General features: G+C 45.5%; 1 protein-coding gene across 2 annotated transcripts in view; it reads left to right on the forward strand.

Annotated features, from left to right (window-relative positions):
* The window catches only part of TAPT1 (transmembrane anterior posterior transformation 1), a 596,742-nt gene that overhangs the window by 207,343 nt on the left and 366,445 nt on the right, over positions 1-22,954 (forward strand). For both annotated transcript variants that reach the window (XM_069631915.1, XM_069631916.1), the window contains exons 8-9: positions 19,555-19,635; positions 19,732-19,841. In XM_069631915.1, coding sequence (XP_069488016.1) covers positions 19,555-19,635; positions 19,732-19,841 — 191 coding nt within the window. The remainder of the gene's footprint in view (positions 1-19,554; positions 19,636-19,731; positions 19,842-22,954) is intronic.

Here is a 22,954-nt window from a genome sequence, read left to right on the forward strand (position 1 = left end):
GGAATTTGCAGAGAAATGAAAATTCTCCCCAACAGACTGTCATTGCTATCAGCTTTGTTGTTCCCTCTCTTGGCTGGCATCTTCTTTTCCAGGTGCATCATTAATGTTTATCACAATGGCACTGCCATGTCCCAGGGTTCTCAGCCTACCCTTCATTCTTAACAGGTGTCTTTTGTCTCTTCTCCCGCCACCCCTCCTGTGGCCTCCCCCTTTCTCCATCTTGGACTGGTGTGCCACGTCCCTGTACCCCACCTCGGAAGAAAGGTGGTAACCAGCTCCACCTACCCACCCACCCTCCACTCTCGCTCTGCTGTTAAACATGCTTCCGATATCTCTCTCCTCCTTGAAGACTTTAATCTTGACGTTCTCACCCTCTCTGCGACATGGTTGACTGCCGGCTCTGTCACTGCTTTTGATATTCTCCTCCATGAGGGTTACAAGATCCTCGCCAAGCCTAGGCCTAACCGGCCTGGAGGTGGAGTGCCCTGAGTGGATCCCTGCCACCATCATTCCTACTGTCCTATTCCTCCGTTGAATTCCTTGTCTGCATGCTTGGCGTCTCCCCTACCTTCTCTTTGGCCATTGCTAGTATCTACAGACCCTCTGGTCCGGTGCCCCTCTTCCTCTGGGAGTGAGACGATCTCACCTCTGCCCTTCTTGCCTCTACCGTAAAACCTCTCCTCCTTGGTGACTTCAATATCTACCTTGACTCCCCAGAGGTGGCCTCTGGACTCTTCTGCAATCTGTGCGATACTCTTTCCCTCACTATTCATCCCCCTGGCTCGACGCAATCTGTCGGGCATACTTTGGACGCTTTTATTTCTTCGGGCCTTCCTATTTCCACCCTTCTCACCACCACCCCTTTCCTGGTCTGACCATTCCCTCTCGTCTTCTCATCTTGATCTCTCCAGCCCTACTAAGCCTCCTCCTTCACTGCCTGTCGCCTTCTCAGTCATCCGACCAATGAAGCAATTGTCAGCTGATGTCTTTGCTTCCACTTTCAGCCCTGCTCCCCAACTCCTGCCCCTGACTCCCACACTGATTCTGCTCTTGCTAATCTTCACCTTTTGGATCTTTCCTTTACCTTTTGACACGGTCAATTATGCCATGCTGATAAATCATCTCTGTGACGCTGCTGGTATCACTGGTCTGGCACTTGACCAGCGGCCGTTTTCCTCTCCAACCGACCGTCAAAGGGTTCAACTGGGCCCTTTTCTTTCCCCTATTTCACTCTCCACCTGCGGTGTGGCTTTTTAACATCTATCTTGCCCAATTGATATCCTCCTCCTCTCCCCACTTACAATGCTATGCTGATGACACTACTCTCCTTCAAGTGTCCCTACCCTTCCTCCTCTCTCATCCCTGATTGTCTGGCCGCTATTCAGTCCTGATGTGCTGCCATTGATCTCTGCCTTAATGCCAGTAAGACTGAGATCCTTCTCATCAGGACCCTTGCTCACGCCTTCCCTCTGGCCTTCTTTATGGGTCTCTCCACCCACTTACGAGGCAAAAAACCTTGGTGTGATCTTCGACCTACTCTATCCTTCTCTCCTCACATCAGACTTTGCTTAGGTCTAGGACGATTTTCCCGCATCAAAATTTTTGTATGAACCTTTTGATCTAAAAATGCTACCACCAAAGGTTCGAACACCAAAAGTTCGAACCTTTGGTGGTAGGATTATAAAAAAAACAGGGGCTGCGGGGGTGTCCCCGCATCACCCCGCTCACTATACTTCATGGTATAGTGAGCGGGGGCTGTGGGAGACACCCTCGCAGCCTTGCGTTTAAAAAAAGAAAAAAAAGAGAAGAAAAGGAACCTGCAGCGCCGGTTCCCGATCACGGAAGTGAAATGGAACTGGCGCTGCAGGAACCCAGCGTTGAAGACAAGGTAAGTGTGGTAGTTTATGTTGGGGGGTGTGCTGAGAGTGTGGGTGTGGGGTTGTAATGGGTGTGTTGTGGGTGTGTTGTGTGTTGTGGGTGGTTGTGAGAATGCATGTGTGTTCGCATGAGAAAGGTGCAAACGTTTGGTAGTTCGCACCTTTCTCATGCGAACGATTTGCCTGCAGTAATTTCAGCCGCGGGCAAATCACTCGGATTCGCTTAGAAGGCCCACTATCAGCTGCACCTAATCTGTGGCATTCTACCATTCCTCACCTTCCCCCAAAAGCTCCGTCTCTAGGGCTCTGATTCCCTCTAGGCATGACTACTGTAACAGCCTCTTCCTCAATTGTCCTGCTTCTCTTCAACTAATCCAGAACAGGACTGCAAGACTGATCTTTGGCCTCAAGCCCAGGGACTGCATCTCTCCAGCCCTTATTTCACTTCACTGGCTGCTAGGATCAAATTCAAAACCCTCTGCATCATCCACAAGGCCTACTGGGGTCTGGGACCTCGCTACATCCAACTTTCTCTCCCAAAAGATCTCCCTTTTAGAGCCCTTCACTCTGCTACCTACAACTCTGCAACCAAGAAGCTTTTCTAAACAGTGTGGTAGATCTCTCTCTCTTCTGCAGGAGTCTCCCTCTGGAATGGTCTCCCTGCCCCTCTCAAGCTTGAGCTGTATCGCCTTATTTTCCAGAAACTCCTCAAGACCTTCTTTTTCTCCTCCTCCTTCACTCTTCCCCCCCCCCTGCTAATTTCCCCCATTCTGTCTCTGCGACTGGCTGCCTGGTTCCCTCTGAGTACCGTAGGGCTGCAGGGCCCCCAGTGTCCGCACTTATCTGCACCTCCTGGCACTTGCCTTCTGGCCTCCCTATTGCACTGCCCCTTTCCTCACCCATTTCCCTCCCACCTACGCACTTCTTTAACCGGCACTTCACCCCCACCCCTTTTTTCCCTGGCAGCTCGTGTTATGCACTTGCACGCACAAGGTCTAGTAGGATCGTTATTGTTATTTTCTCCCCTGTTTCCCTTCTAGTCTTGTGGTGGTTTGAAACATATTGTTGTAAAAGCGCCTAACAAATAACCTATAAATAAATCCTGACGATACAGAAATGACAGGTGTAAATCGTTCCTGGACCCCTCCTCTCCATCACCACTGTACCGCAGATGCGAGAAACGCTATTCATTCAGACAACCATTCAGACCCTATCCTGATGATGTTGCAGAGGAGATAAACCTGCAGACGATAGAGCAAATGGACTGATGGGCACTGTGCAGAGTCGACCTCCCAACCAAGATGTAGATGTGTTAGACATGAAGCACACATGAATCCCTGCACGAAGCTATACAAATACTTTGTGCAGGGATACTTAAATCACTCTTGGACAGGAAGATCGTGCTTTTGACCCACTTAGAGGACATATACTCTTTGCCATGCTGAAACGCAAGACGTGCACCATCTTAATAAACAATTGATTTGTCACATTTTTTAACTTTCGTGTTTCAATGGTGTGGAGGATTTCTCCCGAACCAGACCACATTGCTATTATATTGTGAGCCTTTCCCCACAGCCCCTCCACTTCACTGTGCCTTGTCTAATCACAGTACAGCACATTGCTTTCTCCCTCCCCAGCACTGTATTGCTTGTTGTAAATGTAAATTCTTCAGTAAATTTACGTTGGAGATTTTGAAGTTAATCATGATATCCTTGAATTTTGTTTCTGTCGCTAGGTTTTTTCCCCAGTTCTTTACCACTGCCCTGAAGAAAATCGGTGTGAGTTCCTTTCCCAAATTGACTAATCCACAAAGAGGTACTGGATATGAATACAGGCATCTATGAGCAAACTTGGTGACTGGTTAGGAGAGCAATAGTTTCCATTGTATGTTGAACAGAAGTAAAAGACACAGCTAGGCTGCGGGCTACTCCAAATCATTTATGGTTTGAAAGCTGAACCTTTTCTCTCCATGCTGGATACATTTTGTTTGCTGAATATCCACAATGCTTGACTCTACGCTTGGACGTCTGAGATGAGCGGAATTTACAACGGACTCTATGAAGAGGTAGACAGGGTGGGTGCTATGGTTGGTTTTAAAGGCTTACAGGTGATCTCGGCCGGTATACTGTCTTACATGGTTCCGTCTTTTCAGCCCACAAGCCAGGTGCACGGTCTACTTCTGTGCTTTATGCAGAGTTTGCAGTAGCCAATAAATCACAGGTTCTCTCTCCAAGAGGTCTCTCTGTTCGTGACTTACAGAAGAGAGCATGTTTTTCATCTGCCAGAAACAAAGCTTGGAAACTGTGGTGACCTGCTGCATCTTGAGTCCATCATAACCTCTAAATTCCTAACAGTGGATTCCAACTGTTCTGTTTTTCCAAAAATAGAGGTCCAGCAAGATAGATGGCTAAATTAGGATTGCGCAGGATCACTTTCTTTCTGGAAGTTGAAAGATTGAGCCAAAAAATACTCTGTGCCAATGCCCAATTATGATCGATCAACCTGTCACATTGTACTTGGGGGCTGTTTCAGGGGAGAACTTGCAAGTACAATTGTATTCTTCGTAGGAACTCCTCAATTTGGCCAGAAGTTCCTTGACACTGCTCAATTTAAGCTGGTTCTGAAACCGCAAACTTAAGTAGTTTGTGTGTTTTTTAGATTTGAAAGCAAACAACTGCTCATTTAACTTGAAAATAATTATCAGGTTGCTAATGAGACGGTAGTTAAATAGATGCTCAGGATATAATGGGGTCTTTTAAAACCCGATAAACCTACCCCACTTGATAGCCGCCAGGACCAGATCATCTGTGAATTAATTAATCATATGGATGAAAATGGGAGCTAATGAATTCTCTTAAAGGCTGTTTTATTAACACGCTAGAATACGTTGAGGAATTACGTCCGCGTTAGCGTTTGTCAAGGTGTCCCAGACAACTGGCACAACCATCAGACTAGGTAGATTGGATTGATTTATCCTCAAATGGGTTATGGTTGACCGTAGGGGGGGGGAATCACTTAGCAATTACAAAGGTCCTGTGCAATGTTTATTTCAGGAAAGAATAAAATAAGGGCATTGCAGAGCACATGCGAGGGGAGAATTTTGGATTCAAGGGCCTCTGGATTAAGGAACTTGTTCTACAAATTGAAATGGGTAAACTATAAAAAGGTGGGTTCTCAGAGAATAGACTCGTCAGTTATTTGAGTCGTTTAAAGCGGACACAAATGCAAACTTGTCTTGGAATGAGATTTGATTCTGTCACCGTTACCCAATGAAGTAGTTGCCCTTTTTGGAATTTGTCGGGTTTTGCAAGAATGTTGTGAATGGGACTCTACAAAAGATACTTGTCCTGACCATTTTTTGAAAGATTGCTGTACTATTTTCATAGAACACGTGAAGGAAATTGTAAATTTCTCTCTACACTGGCATTGTAACTAGTAGCACTGAGATTATAATAATACTGCATTAGTTGAGATGTCCTCTTTGGGCCCAAATGATTACTGCAGCTGCACACCAATTTCACAAATGCCTTCCATTAGGAAGGTAACTGATTGGGATATTTTATAAGCTGCTTTAGACCTTTGCAGAAAACATCCTGCTTGATGCCAACGAAGCTGGTTTTTACATCGGCGCATAGCATGTAATCGGCCTTTAGTACAGTGGTGTACAGTGGTTGATGGCATCAGCCTTGCTGTTAGATTTAGCCATAACCTTTAACTCCATGGACCGCAACACTTGTATCGCCTTCGTACACTTGATGTGGTAAATAGGGAGTTTTTCCGATTCATTTGTTTTCTCAATTATAGGACTCGATCATTGGCCTTACCCCCTTGCATGTCACCCACTTGCTGTCTGACCTTTGTGTCGCTCAAAGATCCATTGTATGTCCCTTTTTAATAATTTTTGTTTCAAGAGCTGCACTGGTCTGGTTGTTTAACCTGACATTTTGGTTCCATGTAATAATGTCACCACAAAAATCTGGCAATACAAAAATATTGCCGAAAAATGGCCGTTTTGTTGTGGCGACATTGTTGCATGGGGGGGACACCCCCGCAACCCCTTCTTCCCCCCCCCCCCAATTTTTTTTTTTTTTTGCCCCTGTCCCCATATATATGGTCACCCAAATAATATCGCCACGACCTTTTCCCGGCGATATTATTTACGGCGACCATATATATGGGGATAATATTACCGACATTTTACCTGTATGCCAAGAACACTCATTTCCTTCTCTGCTTTGTGGTCGATCTGAGCCAAACCATCAGCAATGCTGAGATTAGTAGCACAAATGTTCTTCTGAATGCACAGTAATCGGTTTAAATGTAATTCTTCAAGACCGATATTGTGTATTTTAATTCCTGGGACTTTGAGAATATTATTTCCATCAGACCTCCAATGTTTCAGCACTAGGTAATCGTGCTAAAAAATGTATTCTTGATTCAGCACTTTATTTTGCTCAACAGATTTGCTCTGTTACTACTTCATTCTTATTTCATCGCTATCTGTATTGTTTGATGAAATCGTTTTATATGATCATAGAATGATTACCATGAATGCCTTTTTTCTCATGAATTATTGCAACACTATTTATTTGGCCTGCCTAAAAATAGAAGTAGCTTAACTTTAGTGAAATCAGAATGTAGCGACCCCCACCAGCTCACTATTTCTTGTCTTAAGCAGTGTTTCCCCTCACATTCGTAGAGCTCTACATTGCCGATTGCATGCAGTCGAAGTCCTGCTGACCTGTGTTTATAGTTGTTCATCCCATTGGCCTCAAGTTTATTGCCAGTAGGCTTCTAGTTATGATCCTTCATGTGAGCTACATTGATCTACTGTAGCTTGGGTTAGGTGACTGTTACATATTCTTTTCCGACTTATAAGCTCTGGAACATTAGCATTGGCAATTAAAACTTTGTAAGATTTAACTTTACAACATCAGACAAGTACATGGCTGTTCGTCGGGTCACGTCAGATTATTTTTCCAGTTAGAAATAATTCGCACCAAAGTTTTTCTAGGTGAATGTGGCACATTGCAAATGTTATAAAAGGGAAATGATAAAACCACAGCTATTGGAAGCATTCTGTTGTAATAACCTTTCATTAATGGGTCCCAACCGACCCATACCCTAAAAGTCTACTCCTATACATAGGTTTTCTTTTTTAACATTGGAAGTTATCCCCAGTTGAACCTTCAAGAACAATAACGACCGTATGCAAATAATGTGTCGTCTCAAAGACCTGTGCCACTATCAAAATGCAGCATAATGTATCTTTTAAAATACGTCTTTCATGCAGCTCCGAGCAAGCAGCCGTTCTTCACCTGCAGGGATGGCCACACCACGTCAAGATTAAGAGGATTGTTGATTGCATTATATGGTGTACCATGCTGTTGCATCAGCACAAGATGATCTTGGTGCGGGTTTGTAATCCATCCGGCTGAATACCTGTTCCGAATAGCAGAACTGACTGCACTTCGCTTTAGATGTGCTTTCACCATGGGATACTGTTGCAACAGCACAGGTTTATCTCATGGTTTCAACAATCCTTCTGCACAAAGGGTAATTTAATTTCAGGTGTGCCCAACAAATCAGTAACCCTACACATACCTGTAAAGGAAGTTCCCATTGCACAATACAGAGAAATGCATTGAACCATTGATAAAAAATGCTTTGCTCGATGCCCAACAATGTCTATAGTCTAGCGTATGGCTCAATGCAAGATGTATTTAGAGCACAAGTTCCGAAAACGTAGACCAACCTGGCTGACACTAACTGCACCATGGAGTCCACCTGAGGCATTGTTTACAATATTGCAGTTATCTGTAGGCTGTTGAAGAACAAAGGTTCTTGGGAAGTCTGGAAAGCATGCAGAAATTATCTAAACGTTTGAGTTCAAAGAAACTCTGTGTAGTGACAGCCTGTAAGAGATACTCAATAGTTGGGATTCCACATGTGAACAGGCCCTTGGCCTGATAACGTGATTTGTTAAATTATGATAATTGTTTTCATATTGTATACGAATTTCATGTCCTCAGTCTACTCAGTCTTTTAAGCTTAGAAGCTTGTTGTTAGAATGGAATTGTATTGCTTCTAAATTCAAATTCAGACTTTCAACTGGATTGTGTCCTCCAAAGTATTCCACATCTTTGACATGTAATGTCCACAGCTGTGTACTTCGGAACTTTTTCGGCAGAGGGCGTCCTGCGTCGATGGCATTGGATCGATGTCCCTCGAAGGCCTCAAGGGTGACGTCACTGGATGTTATAAATAGGATGCACAGCACCTGTAGCCTCCGTTTCATTTTTTCCGCAAACGTGTTTGCTTCGGAGACTCAGCGCGCCTCATGCATTCCTCGTGAATGTCTTCTTATTCGACCCCTCCAACTCCGGGGTCTGGCTTCAAGACTTGCCAGGACTGCAAGTCTAAGATGTTGTTTACCGACCCGCATCGCATTTGTTTGTGGTGCCTGGGCGAGAGTCATGACACCGACGACTGTTCAAATGCCAGTCGCTGACTGCTAAGGCCTAGCGGGAGCGTAAGGGGAAGCTCCAGATATGTAGGGGCTCTAAACCCAGTAAGTCCCGTAAAACTTCTAAGGGGGTGTCCACCGATGATTTGAGGGGTGACTCTCCGCGTCGGAAGGAGTTCCGGGGATCTCGGTCCCGGAGTGGTTCCCGCCATTCGTCGTCCTCGTCTCGGCATTCCAGGAAGCGCTGTCACAGGGCGTCATCCTCGGAGGATGGAGCCACGAGGAAAGTGGCTTGTCCAACTAAGTCCTCGACTCCGGAGGAATGGGCTGCCTTCAGGGAGCAGATGCTGGTGATTTTTCCAATCCCAGGGCACAGTTCAGTCCGCGCCTTCCAGTGATCGAAGTGAGCGGGAGCGGTCAGGAGCGGTGCTCCACTACTTTTTTTAATTAAGTTTTACAGCTCCTATACTTTTATTTTAAAAATCCGTTCCGGAATGGTTTCGTTTTAAAATTAAAGTATTGGAAGAAGATGAAACGTGCACATTCAGTGCTCTGCTCTGAATGTTCCCTTAAACAGCAGGTGCAAGTGTTTGGGGGTTTGTATTGTGTCTGGTGGTGATGGGTTTTGTGGTGGGTGGGAGCAGGCCAGCAGGGAACATAGTCCCACTACTTCTTTTCCTACACTTCGACCACTGACTCTTACGCCTGCAGGCTCGGGTCCTCAGCGCGATTCTCTTCGGGAACCTTTGAAGTCCTGTTCGAACAAGGCACAGGATGGTCGCAAGAGACATGCTTCCAGGTCTCGGTCAACGTCCTCAGCGAGACCGCAGAAACCTGGTAAGGGCTCGAGGTTGGCGTTGGCGCTGTGTCCGTCGGATACGGATGTCGAAGCTTTGCCTTCGCACCAGCCCTCGGCACTGTTATCGATGCCGAAGCCTTCAACGCCTTTGGGGCCTTTTGGCTGGAATTTGCAGATGGAGATCCCTGGTACTGTGGATCCTCTGAGGAAGTCTACTTTCACGTCTGTGAGGCCTGTTAAGGACTCCAGACCCTCTTCTGTCCCGAAGCAGGACTTTTACCTCCCTCTGGATGACATCTATGGGGAGAGGTCAGACTTAGATTTTGACCCTGATCTGGCTCCTGTCTTTTCTGGGGACAGTCAATTGGAAGAGTTGAGGCAATCTCTTCATGATCCCAGTGGCTTGTACACTTCTCCTGAGGTGAAATTTGGTAGGCCTGAGCTTGGGGCTCATGCCGAGTCGTCCTACAGGAGACTGATGGCTAGGGTCACTGAGTATCTTGGTTGGTCCAGTACTTCTGAAGCGCTTGTTCAGGATGACTTGATGGATTTTTTTGGATCAAGGTTGGTCCTGTGACCCGGTGTTAGCTTTTCATTTGATGTTGCAGAAAAAAGGGTGGCGGCTGCTTGGTAGACACCAGAATCTCTTCGGGCAGTTAACAAATTAACTAAAAAATACTGCCCTTATGGTAGCGACCCCAGCTACCTTTCATCTCACCCCACTCCCGAGAGTTTGGTGGTTCAGGTGGCTACGGCCACCTCGAGGCAGGCGGCGTACTCTACCATTCCTCCTGATACGGATGAAAAACGCTTCAACGGTTGGGCACGCAAGGTGTCTTCTGCAGGGAGTATGGCGCTGAAATCAGCCAACTCCACTTGTGGCTTAGCAAGATTTTCACACACTCTGTGGAATTGTGTTTCTCTGGCGGCTGAGCATATTCCCGAAGGGGAAGAAAGGGAGGGGTTCCTTGCTCTTGTGCAAGATGTTAAGTATGCCATGTGTGAATCCCTTCAGTCGGGTTTGGACACGGCTGACCGTGTTAGCCGGTCCATGGCTGTGAGCACCATTATACGCAGATTTGCGTGGTTGCGGAAGTCGGGTTTTGCTCCGGATGTGTAAGCCCGTCTTTTGAACATATATACCCTTTGATGGCGTGCATTGGTTTGGCAGCAAGGCTGACGAGAGCCTTGAGAGGTTGCAGACCTCAAAAGCTGCTGCAAAATCTTTGAGCGCAGCTGTGCATCAACCTCCACCTTTTCGTCCTAGGGGACCGCAGTGGAGGAGAGGTTCTTTTTGTTATGAAAGGAGCTGCCAGTCAAAGGGGTCAGCGTAAAAGTTCCCGTGGTGGTCAGGGAAATAGCGGTGCCAACGCCACGCGGGCAGCGGCCTCTTTGCCTTCAGGCGCTGCCGCTCCAAAACAATCATGAGGCCAGGTCCCATTGTTCGCCGTTTGGGGACAGACTGTCTAAGCATCTCGAAGAATGGCAAGCTATTACATCGGATGCGTGGGTTCTGGAGACAATAGCCCACAGCTACTGCATTCCCTTCCTACAGCGGCCTCATGACAATCCACCGGGGAATCTCCCTTTGAAGCTTCCAGATCCGCTCCTTGTGCAGGAAATCTTGACCCTGCTGAAGAAAGGCGCTATAGATTTGGTGCCTGTAGTGGAGAGGAACAAGGGATGAGATTCCCCATGTTTTTTGATCCCAAAGAAAGACTGGGGATTGAGACCCATCTTGGACCTGCGTTGGTTGAACAAACTTCCTGCCTTGTTGGAAGGACAAGTTCTAGATGGTCATTCTCTCAGGTCCTCCAGGCCTATAACTTCAGGATTTGTGCGCGTTCTCTCGAGCAAGCGATGGATCATCTCGGTCTCACCTGACGCTCTCTCCCCAAGCTGGACTTCTCGCTCAATTTTAAGAAGTCTCCTCTTACACCTTCCCAACAGCTCCAGTACATCGGGGCTGTGTTGGACACGAAGTGCTCGCCTCCCAAGGTGAGGGCTCATCACATTGTGCAGATGGTGGACAAGTTTTAAAATGCCCAGAGACTTCCGGCTTTCGAATTCTTAAGGTTGTTCGGCCCCATGGCATTCTGCATTTTTCTGGTGCCAGAGGCCAGACAGGATGAGATCCCTGCAATGGGTCCTCAAGATGCAGTGGTCACAATTCTCAGGCAAGATGTCGGATCCCGTTCAAATTCCACTATCGGTCTAACAGGATCTGCTGTGGTGGGCCAACGAGGGGAACCTGATGAAGGGGGAGCTGTTTTGGCAACTGTGGCCGGAGGTGACAGTAGTGACGGACGCTTCCCTCACAGGATGGGGAGCTCCTGCTGAAGATTTGACCGCCAGTAGTCGTTGGTCTCCGTCGGAGTCCAAACTCCACATCAACCTGTTAGAGCTGAGGGGGAATCTTACAAAATGTCACCCTCATTTGTGTGCACAAAATTAGGGTGACATTTACTGCGCCCATGCAGAGTGGGGGTTGTGGGGTGTCCCCCCGCTCTGCTTGGGCGCCGTAACGGGAGTCGGGGGGGGGGGGGGGGAGGGGGGTGGGGGAGGGAGATCAGGAGCGTAGCAGGGGTGTCCCCGCTTACCATTTTGGTAAGCGGGGGACACGAAAGAAGAAAAAAAAGAAAAGCACCCTGCGGCGTCAGCTCTAACCCACGTTAGTGGGAGGAGCTGACACCGCACGGATAGCAGGGTGCAGGGGGCACACACAGAAGTGTGCCGCCGTAAATAGGTAAGTTAGGGTTGGGGGGGTGGTTAGGGAAAAGCAGGCCGGGGAAGCGGGCACAGTGATCTATATGATCACTGCCCCACGCCGTAGCTGGCGTCGGCATTTTGGCCGTCGCAGTTAGGGCCGCGCAGTGATCACATAGATCCACTGAGGGCCATCAGGCTGGCCCTGAAGGCTTTTCTGCCGTCTGTGCGGGGGAAGTGTGTCCTGATCATTACGGACAATACAGTGGCCACGCATTACCTCAACAAAAAAAGTGCAGGTAGGGTCACTCCCGTTGTGCAGAGAGGCGATGCAGCTCTGGTTCTGGGCAATCCAGCAGGGAATATCCCTCTGCAGTTCATCTGGCCGGAGAGGAAAATGTGGCGGCGGATGCTCTGAGCAGGCAGAGCACAGTCTCTCATGAGTGGGAGTTGGCTCAGGAAGTCCTTTTGGAGATCTTCACCCTTTGGGGAACCCCACAAGTGGATCACTTTGTGACAAGTGCCAACCGTAAGTGAGAGATTCTGCTCAATGGAATTTCCTCCGAGAGGAGCCTCAGGAGACGCCTTCGTCGTGGATTGGTCATTCCCACTTCTGTACCAGTTTCCTCCGGTCCCAGTCATTCTTTAAGTGTTAAGGAGGTTTCGGAGGTTCGGATCCCACATAATCCTCATTGCTCCGGATTGGGCCTGGAGTGTGGTACCTTCTGGAATTCTCCATCTGCCCTCCACGCTGTCTTCCCTACCGAGAGGATCTGCACTTGCGCACTAGGCGGGGGTGGGTGATGTGGGGGGGGGGTCAGGTTCTCTATCCAGAGGTCAAGACTCAACGTTCATGCTTGGTATCTGAAAGGTTGAGGTACAAGGATTGGGACCTCCCAGATGACGTTATGGCGGTGTTGCTTTCGGCCAGGCGGCCAGCAACAAAATCCCTGTACCATTGCCGTAAGTTTTGCGACTGGTGCAGAGGACAAAATGCTGATCATTTCAGTGTTCTATTCTCATGGTTCTATCTTTCTTGCTTTCTTTGGCCCACAGGGACCTTCAAGTAGGTACCGTTAATGGTTAGCTGGCAGCGCTGTCTATCTTCAAGCGCTTGTCTGAAGAATGTTCTTATTTTAAGATTCCTTTGATTTCCAAATTTCTTAAAGTGCTCACTAATGTGTTGCCGCCGTCCCGTTCCAGGTGCCGGTTTGGGATCTGAATTTGGTCTTGAAATTCCTGATGGGTGCTCCATTTGAACCTTTGCACTGTTGTCATTTTGAGACTGTTGTCCTTTTGAGACTGTTGTCCTTCAAGACGGTGTTCTTGGTTTCAGTTACTTCCGCTCACAGAGTGAGTGAATTGCAGGCACTTTCATCTAATCCGCCCTTTACTGTGTTCCACAAGGATAGGGTTGTACTGAGGGTACATCCTTCCTTTCTACCTAAGGTAGTTTCTAAATTTCATGTAAGCCAGAAAGTTGTTGTTCCGTCTTTCTATCCTCTTCCTCATCCTGGTAAGGAAGAGGAGCGACTCCATTGGTTAGACCCTAGGAGAGCTCTGATCTTCTATATTTCTAGGATGTCCAGGTTCAGAGTGGACGATCAACTCATTGTAGGGTATGCTGGACACTGATTGGGCCAGGCTGTTACCAAACAGATCTTGTCCAGGTGGATTATCCTCCCCATTACTGAATGTTACCAATTGGCGGACAAGGACCCTCCTGAAGGGTTGCAAGCTCATTCGACTAGGGGCGTGGCTACTTCCACAGCCCTTCAGCGGGGAGTTCCTATTAGGAATATTTGTGACGCAGCCACATGGGCTTCTATCCACACCTTTGTCAAACATTACTCCCTTGGGAGTCCGTCAAAAATGCGGAATACGTTGGAGGACACAATCCATTCGAAGAACAAGTTACTTGCCACTGGTAGCTTTGTTTTGACTGGATGTTCCTCCAACGTATTCCACATCGCCCTCGCAGCCTACCCCTCTGGAGAATTTCTTATGATATTGCAGTTTACGTTCCCTCAAGGCTATGTGCAGTCAAGCAGGCATTGGAAATGTGCATGTCACACGTTATGGAGGAGAAAACATAAACTGAGGCTACGGGCGCCGTGCGTCCTATTTATAACATTCGGTGACAACGCCCTCGACGGAGGCCTTCGAGGGACATTGACCCGACGACATCGACGCAGGACGCCCTCTGCCAAGTATTTGAGGAATCCTATATTGCTTACTGCAAGCCTATTCTATATTTGCAGTGGTGTGGATGTACCGATTCGGCATCATGTATTGGCTTTTGTAAGACACTTTACACCAGTTTTGAAGCGCATGTTTTGCGCGTGCCAGATTCTTTCTGTTTGTGCCACCACATCTAGATGGCATAGATTCTTCACATAACATGAATCGGTCTGGGATTTTTGGTTGTTGCTTCTGCTTTGAAGGCATTCCAAGCGAGGCTGTATTCCTGTATGTTGATGTTGCAAATGTAGGTCCAATCCTCAGTTGGTGCTAGTCTTTTAAATGGCCATTAATGATTGTGGTTTTACCGATTATTGTGCACCATACAGTACCTATATTTTGTTCGTTTTGCTTTAGCTCTGGTGAAGAGTTGGGCTGATTGGACACACTGTTTTAATGAAGGTACTACTTTTGGATTTGCGTTTTTGGTTAACAAATGGATCTCTGTTTCATTACCTTGATACAATGAGTATATTTACCATTTAATCGTCGCTCTTGCAGTTATTCTTTGAAATTGTGTACTACGCTTGTCCATCATGGAAGTTGTAGCCTTTGATTACCTTTCATTAGGCAGCACTATCTTTGTCATTGTTTCCATGAGCAGGTCAAGTGCCACAGGGACATGATGGCCTGTCATATCAATTTGTCTCACTGATTCTCGATGTGCCTATGGTCCCGTCTGCACAGTTATTGTCTGACTGAATTGATTCGATGCCAGGGGCAAGTGTTACAGCTGTACGTCTGGCGAAATTAAAACCTACATAGAAAACAAGCTACAAATAAATTAAGCCATTTTCCCCAAATGTATGTTTGCAGTGGGCATTTTGTACATTACATTTCTTTTGGAGCACTGCTTAAACATTTAAAGGGATTTCAAATCGAAATATTTAGCGGCAAAGAAGGCTTTGCCAGTGCAAAAATGAATGCAGCTGCAATATTAGGCCAATGTGCAATTTTTACAATGCAACGAAACCTTTATACAATGCAGTGTAAATCAAGCAAGAATGTGGTCATGGGGAACATGTCTTCGTTTTGATGTTTACGAATAAGATCAAACCCTAGAAAAGGATTTCAGGTGCATATTCTATTTTTACGGTAATACAAGCGGTTTATCTTCAGACTTTCTCATTGTGTCTGGTGATTACAGCTGAACATATTTTATTCACCTTGTGGAAGTAGCCTGTGAATCCTACATTGCTTCTTGTTCACCCATTAATTAAATGCCAAGACAAATATAAATTGCCAGCTAGATGCATATACATTATTTCAGAGCCATTTCTTGCGAAGAGTAGTGACAAAATAGTTTCATTTGCAAACATCGAAGAGAGTTGTTCCTGATATGTCAGAATTTTACAGATGGCCTCCTAAAGCCTATTCCACAATGCTAAACCCAAACAAAGGTAGTCTCATTTGGAGCCACACACTGGTTTGATAAACTGCAATTGAATAACCGCATTGGGGACAGTTTAGCGCGTCCCTGAACACGAACACTGAGGAGGGAACCTAGATTTTAAAATGGTGCGTTCCACTAATAGCTAAATGTAGAAGGTACTTCAATATCTTTTCCAGGACAAGGAAGTGAAAATCTCTGAATAAGTATGCCATTCCAAACTTCCCCATAATAATGTTCTCCAACAGGTTATAAACGACATCATATATTCAGTATTTTTTTTTGTGCCTAATCCGTACTGTATAAGAGAGATTGTTGGCAGTATCTATCCTAGACATATCTATCCTAGGCGGCATTCTGCAGAAGGGGCCAAGTGGCCCCAGTTTCACCCCGGAAAATCATAACATTGGGCCATTGTAAGAAAAAGAAGGCACCAAATGGCCTTCCACCTCGGTAGCACAAAATCCTTGCACAAGACCAGTTTACAGACCTACTGACATATACGCCATCAGATTCAGTTTTTTACCATGACATTTCGTTTTATCCTTAATTCTGTCTTGATGAATGCCCATGTAAAACAATTTGGGGGATGAAACGGTCAGATTAACTCAACTAATCTGTAGTGTGCATGCAGGTCCATTGTTTACAAATGTCATTTCTTAAAACCACTGGTTCGGTGTCCCATTTAGCCTCATGGTTCTATGTTCATTCATCGACAGTTGCTTTTCGATGTTTTTTTTAAAACATTATTTCAGTGAAAACCCCCAATTTTTTTGGTTTGGGTCCCATCCACTCTCCCCTATTTTCTTTATTCCCACCCGACAACCCCTTATATAACCTTACTCCCACCCCCTATATATTCCGATGGGTTTTTCGGGGGAAATCAGCAAAAGACTCATGGAAAAAACTGTCGATGGACGAACGTTGTACCAGCCTGGTGCTTGTATTCCAAAATCATGGGAGAGGATCACCTGAGCAGGCGGTCCCTGGGGACAGTTGGAGGAATGCCCTAGGGAGAGACGTGGTATTCCCTCCCCCCTTCCTGACAAACCTCTACCCGACACTTCCTCCACCTTTGTAGGTTATGAATCCTGCCTCGTTGTCCCTCCCCCAATTCCAACAGTTACTAAGCTTAAATGGAGATGTAGGACAAGAAATATATCCCTATCCGACATCCCCAGTCACTGAGACATCATCTAAACCCCATTCACCTACAATCACACATCTGCCCCCTTCATCCTGACAAACGCTTACAGAAGCTTCCCTCCATCATTAGGGAAAACTACAACTTCCATACTGCCTCCCCATTGACTTCTTGCAAAACCACTGGGACGAGAAAGAGGGTGATTAGAGCTATGAAGATTGCCCATAGGAACCAATGTGCCATGGATTCCTATGGTCGGCCTCCATCTGTCCCATTAACGAGGACAGGCAGTCAGGCCTCCCTTTTTAACCACCCATACCTGCACACCTGACTCCAGTTAAACTTCCCAACACAGATAAAAAGCGGAGCGTGAGAGCACACTGCTCTGCTCTTCAGCTCCTCTAGTCCACACTGCATCCCCAGCTAACTGAGTGCTGCAGAGGGTCAAGACTCTGATCCTGTTCTTGAAGGGCTGCAGCAGGGCTGAGGAGCTGTGCCTTCCAAGAACCGGAAAGGGCAGATTACATCCTGCTGACTCACAGAAGTACTCGTTTCCCCATGGCATATGAAGGAAAAGACCTGTGAAAGGCATTATGGAACTTGAAGTTCTTTGTGAAATTGAACTGTAAAATAGTCAGAGTGGTCCGGCGTAACACGAAAGTACGCCCATTTGAAAGACTCTGTGCACTGTGAAAGGGGTCTGAGCCTGAACAAGGGAGACGCAGAAATTGTGCTTGAAAAGGGGCCAGAACGAATGAGGGAGAACCAGAAATTGTGCTCCAAAGGGGTCTGGGCCTGAACGAGGGAGACACAGAAATTGTGCTTGAAAGGGGTCTGATCCTGAACAAGAGAGAGAGAGACAGAAATTGTGTTAAAAGAGACATCATTTTGTTGAAGCCAAGGCTAAAAAGAGCCTGAGAAGATTTCGCAAACTATTGAATCTTGTCATATTTAAACTGTGTAAAAGCCTACAAGTACCATAAGGCATAGCAAATGCTAAAGAACAAAGCTAGGGGAAGGGAACCCTGAGAAAGTAAAGGAAAAGGGGTCTGAGGCCAAAGGAGGGGGGGATTCATGGCCCTAACGAGGGAGACCAAATTGTGAACTTTGTGGAAACTTGTGAATGTGAAAACCCGAGAGAGAGAAAGGAATTTCTGTGTTTTGGTTGTTGCATCAGGCCCTCTGCAATAAGAGACTGTCATTGCGAGAGACTTTGAGAGAGACTTATGCCTATGTTTGGAACTGTTACCCCGTGGACAAGAAGCCAGAGTGTGTGCAAAGCTCAAGTGTGCCGCCTTGCCCCTTGCTGAAAATGTGGGTAAGGAGCGCTAACTGCTCTATCATCCTGACATATTTCTTGAATACGTTTCTTTTTGCATACATTGTTGTCCCACACCATTTGTATTTAGAAGTAAGGATTGGCAATAGGTTTATTAGTATAGGCCCTTTTGTTTTGACAGACACCACTAGGACGGTATTATTTTTACTTTGATGGTCGTAGCTTGCTCCCATCTTTAGATTTAGGTTTAGATGGGTGTTTTACCAACCCATTTGAAGTTGAATAATACACTTGACCTGTGATCACTTGTCTGTCATCACTGTTGATACCATGCCTTTCTTACACTGCCCTTCTTGGGCCCTTTCCCCCTCTTGAGGCAAAAAAACCTTGGTCATCTTTGACTCCTCTCTCTCTCCTTCTCCCCTCACATCACGCACCTTGCCAAGAACGTTCAGCTCCACATCCTCTGAGGCATTCTCCCTTTCCTCACCTTACCCTAGAAGCTCAATGTCTTCAGAGCCCCGATTCTCTCTAGGCTGGACTACTGCAACAGCCTATTCCTCAGTCTGCCTCTTTCCTCCCTTCGCCCTCTTAAGCTAATCCAGAAAAGGACTGCAAGACTTATCCTGGGCCTCAAGCCCAGGATCGCTTCTTTCCAGCCCTAAAATTTCTCCACTGGCTCCCGGTGGCTGCAAGGATCAAATTCAAGACCCTCTGTATTATCCACAAGGCTTTCTGGTGCATGGGACACCGCTACATCCAACTTTCACTCTCTAAATACCTTCCTGCCAGAGTACTTAATTCCGGTAAGTCCAACTCTCTGCAGATCAGATGTGTCTTCAAGAAAAGAGGGGGGGGGTGATCTTTCTTCGACAGGAGCCTCCATCTGAATGGCCTTCCTGCCCCTCTCACACTTAAGCCGGATCTTCTTAAGTTCCAGAAACCTCTCAAGAATTCATAATGCTTTTTTTATGGTGGTAGTTCTTTTTCCTGCTTTTTTGAGATTGGTAAAATGTGGATCAGAGGTCATATGGTTTTTGCTCCTCTTCCGAGTCAACATCATTTCCCACACCACTAGATGCTGTGAGGGGGCGGGCATGGAGCTGCATAGCGTCCTTGATGGCTTTAAAAACATTTCCATGTCCTGACTCATCTAAGGGATATTTATCTGGGCCTTCTACTGTCATTTAGAACAGAACATACTGTTGTGAGAAATACCAGTTAGACGAAAAAAACAGGTTTGCACAAGTCTTTTAGAGAAAAACTCCACTAAAGTAAGGCTGACGGCAATTAATATTCTGTGAAATCCTCCTCTGAAGTTAGAAAGTAATGCTATCTTGATCTTGCATCTCTATAAATTGTACTTAATATTGTTATGCTGTATGTTTAAAGTAATGGTGTAACATTAAAATAGCAGTAACATGTTTTAATAAAATGATACCAAAATGAATAGGTAGTGGATACCGGGTGATAATAAGTGAGGAAAGATAATTAATAGAAACATGTTGTCAAACAAAGGTTCCAGTTCTTGTCCCGGAAAACTAAGATAACCCTTTTACTGATAGTTATTGGAAGTGTTGTTCCTGACAGATTTGCAATTGCCTAGTACAGTTTTTCTGTTTTCCAATGATTGTATTATTTTTTTTCTCCAGATATTAAAGAAAGATTCACCAATTATGTGCTATTGCTCATAGTGTGTCTAAGAAACATGGAACAGTTCTCATGGAATCCAGGTAATAATGACAATTATTAAAATATGAAACCTTTTGTTTTACTAAAAATATCTTGTAGTTTAAAAAAAATACATGTCTTTTTTTTCTGATTTTCAGATCACCTTTGGGTTTTGTTCCCAGACGTTTGTATGGTGATTGCCTCTGAAATAGCAGTGGATATTGTCAAGCATGCCTTTATTACAAAATTTAATGACATCACGGCAGACGTATGTATTATTTAGTGATGGTGTTGCTAAAGCTATTGTTTACTTGTTTGGTTTACACAATTCATACATATATAGTTAACACATGTTGCCTACATGTATTTTCTGCCACCTGTACATAATTGACACACAGATGAAAAATCTGTCATTGCATGAAACCTATAACCAGATTTTCAGTCTATCCGGTCATTGTCATCTATCGCAACATGTCACTGTCTTAGAAAATAATATTCAATATTTCAATTGGATATAGGTTTCATTACGTATATTCTGTTGCTGTAAACCCACGAATACCTTTCATTAAACTTGTTTACCAAATACCTATACATAGTGTTCCCTTTGCAGCACAACCCACAGAAATAAGGTAAAATGAAGTGTGAATGCTGCACACCAGTGTGCCTGAACAGGCCCATTTTCCATCAACTAACAGGATTTCTTTTTTTTCTGGAGCCATTGTTGGTAAACCATAGGGAGCCATACCCTACCAACCGTCAATATTCATCCAGGCCCTCATTCCCTCACTGCACCCATGGATAGCTAGATCCTACTAATGCCAGCATAGTCTTTGGCTTATCAGCAGAATGCACACCTATGACCTCTACAGAAGTGAGGTTTTACTTCATAGAGGCTGTTTTCTGCACTACCATCTCTTCATTGTGGGTTTGAATATAAGGGACTGTTCAAACCCCAGTTTCACAGTTTTACCTCCACTGGTATTGGCTCGCATTCCACTACCTGGAGCCAATGCCTAATGCTGTTATGCAGTCTAAACCAAAGTCTGCTTCAACTCCTAGTGGCTCTCTCTCTAGCCAACCACCATTCAAATAAGTTGATCAATCGGAGGCTTCTATCCTCATTAAACGCTTTACAAAAACAATCTTTGAACCTTCTCAAATCAAAGATCCCACCGCCATCCTGTTTAAAAAAAGAAAAAGGGCATATTTCCTTTAGTCCTCTAATCCAAATCTGAATTGCATGAAGTGCTGTTACATGCAGATGTCATTGAAGGTACTGGAAAGCCCTGTTAAAATCCACACCAGTTACCAAATGTCTGAATATCCGGTTCTGATCGATGTAAAATAAGAGTTGGTGTCCGTTTACGCTGTGCTTCATTTATTAATATTAGGGTATTTATTGAGCATGGATCTAGCTTCAGGAAGCAGCATAGCACTTTACAATCGTAGGGGGAAGAACAAGGTTAGCGAGCAGAGAAACAAGGGAATGAGGATGTAACAGGGGAGGGTGGGTAATTGTCAGCAATGGACTTGCAAAGGGAGGAATCAATGGGGATCAGATCAACCGATCTCTGGTATGGTGGGGTAGTGGACAGTGTATGGATGTTGGTGTTTGGGAAGAGCCATTCCTTAAAGAGGAGAGTTGTGAGCTCCTTCCTAAGATGTAGAAGCGATGGGGGCAAGTCAGACGTTTATTGTAAAGAGGTTCAACAGTCTTTGGGCATGGACGCAGAAGGCATGTCTTCCAGCAGAGTCCAAGTCGGCACGTGTCCTTACGTTCGGTGGATTTTAGGTGTCTGGAGATGCTGAGTTTCTCAGTGAGATACCTTGGGGACTTCAGGATGTGATGTTGCATCATGGAAGGAGTCAGACAACAGATATGTAACAATAGGCTTTTATTAATGAAAAGTTCAGAATGGTGGCAAGACTAACTTGCCCTATGCTAAGGTGAGATTTCCCTACCTAAAGAAACTAGTCTGTGTTGGTAGGTTCAACTTACAAGTCTGTCTGTGTCCAAAACCTCTGCTTGCTCTCACAACTAAGACAAAACAATGTGTAGAGATGTCAACCATAAACTAAATAGTGTTCCAAAAGTTCTGAGATATTTCCAGCTCATGCTTACTCTTCAGCCTCTTTTACCCAAATGTCAACAAATTCAGCACAGTGTTAAGTTACCTTCTTTTGGATTCAAAATCATAAGCCCGTTGTGGTGTGAAGGGCGTGCCGACTTCTGCTGTTTTCTGCTTGTTTGAGGATGCCGTATTGCCAGTGATTGAACCGAATACTGTCACTGTAGCCTTAAGGACATAGGCACCGCCCACTCCAGGAAGCAGAAGCCAAAAGGACTGCTGCACCGCCCTCGCAGCATTATGCCTGTTGTGGAGTGAAGGGCGTGCTGACTACTGCTGTTTTCGGCTGTTATGGCTGGACGCTGGATGATACTCTGGTGCCAAAGACTTCAGCTTGCACAAAGCGGGAAAAAGAGATTTGGAACTTTTAGTACGCACCATACACAAGGTAATGCATCAACTTATTATCAGCACTTCACTATCTTCTCCAAAGTTCCTGATAACACCATTTGATGCTGCCTGTGACATTGATTGCAATAACGCACAAAGTTATACTTTATCTAACAGCGTAACAAACCAACAATACCCTGTTATTTCCTTCAATCTATAAAACTGAACTATACCTACCAAGCTGTCTGGTGTAGCGAGACAGGTCTCCGTTGCTTTTCCCTGTTTTCTTGATTTCACCTGACGCTGCAGTGCAGTACTCTACTGCTGACTTTTTTGTGTTTTTTTAGCAGATACTTAATCGCTCATCGGATAAAAAGCGCATATTCAGGTTACAAGCGCACCTGTCAACAGCTTTTCTCCCTGAAAATGTTTTTTAGCACATCACACTAGAGTGTGAACGTAGAAAGCAAGGTCACAGGACCGGTGAACGAAATCGGCTTCTACACCTTGATGGCTATTCTCAAATTCAAGGACTGCGAGCGAATTGCCTTTGACCCGAAAATTGTGGACCATTGCCAACTGGCACCGTGAAGACTTTGGGGAAAACGCAAGTACTTTTGTGCCCTGACCGATTAAAAGGAAGAGAACATAAAATCATCTAAAAGGAAGAGAACATAAAATCATCTAGACGGCCACTTCCAAAATCGAGGACTGCGGGCTAACTGCCTTTGACCTAAACACTGCCGACTTTTGTTATAGCACCCTGGGGAACCAGGTAATATGCAAGTACTAATTGGCCTTAACAGATTCAAAGGCAGTGAATAAATAACCATTTGAGTCTCTACTCTCGAAACGCCTGAACATGGTTGCATCAACTGGCCGGCTTAAAAGGCATCGAGCTAAACTCCACTTAATCGTTGAA

This window comes from Ambystoma mexicanum, chromosome 6q, assembly GCF_040938575.1.
Source record: "Ambystoma mexicanum isolate Mex_15411 chromosome 6q, UKY_AmexF1_1, whole genome shotgun sequence".
Lineage (NCBI taxonomy): Eukaryota > Metazoa > Chordata > Amphibia > Caudata > Ambystomatidae > Ambystoma > Ambystoma mexicanum.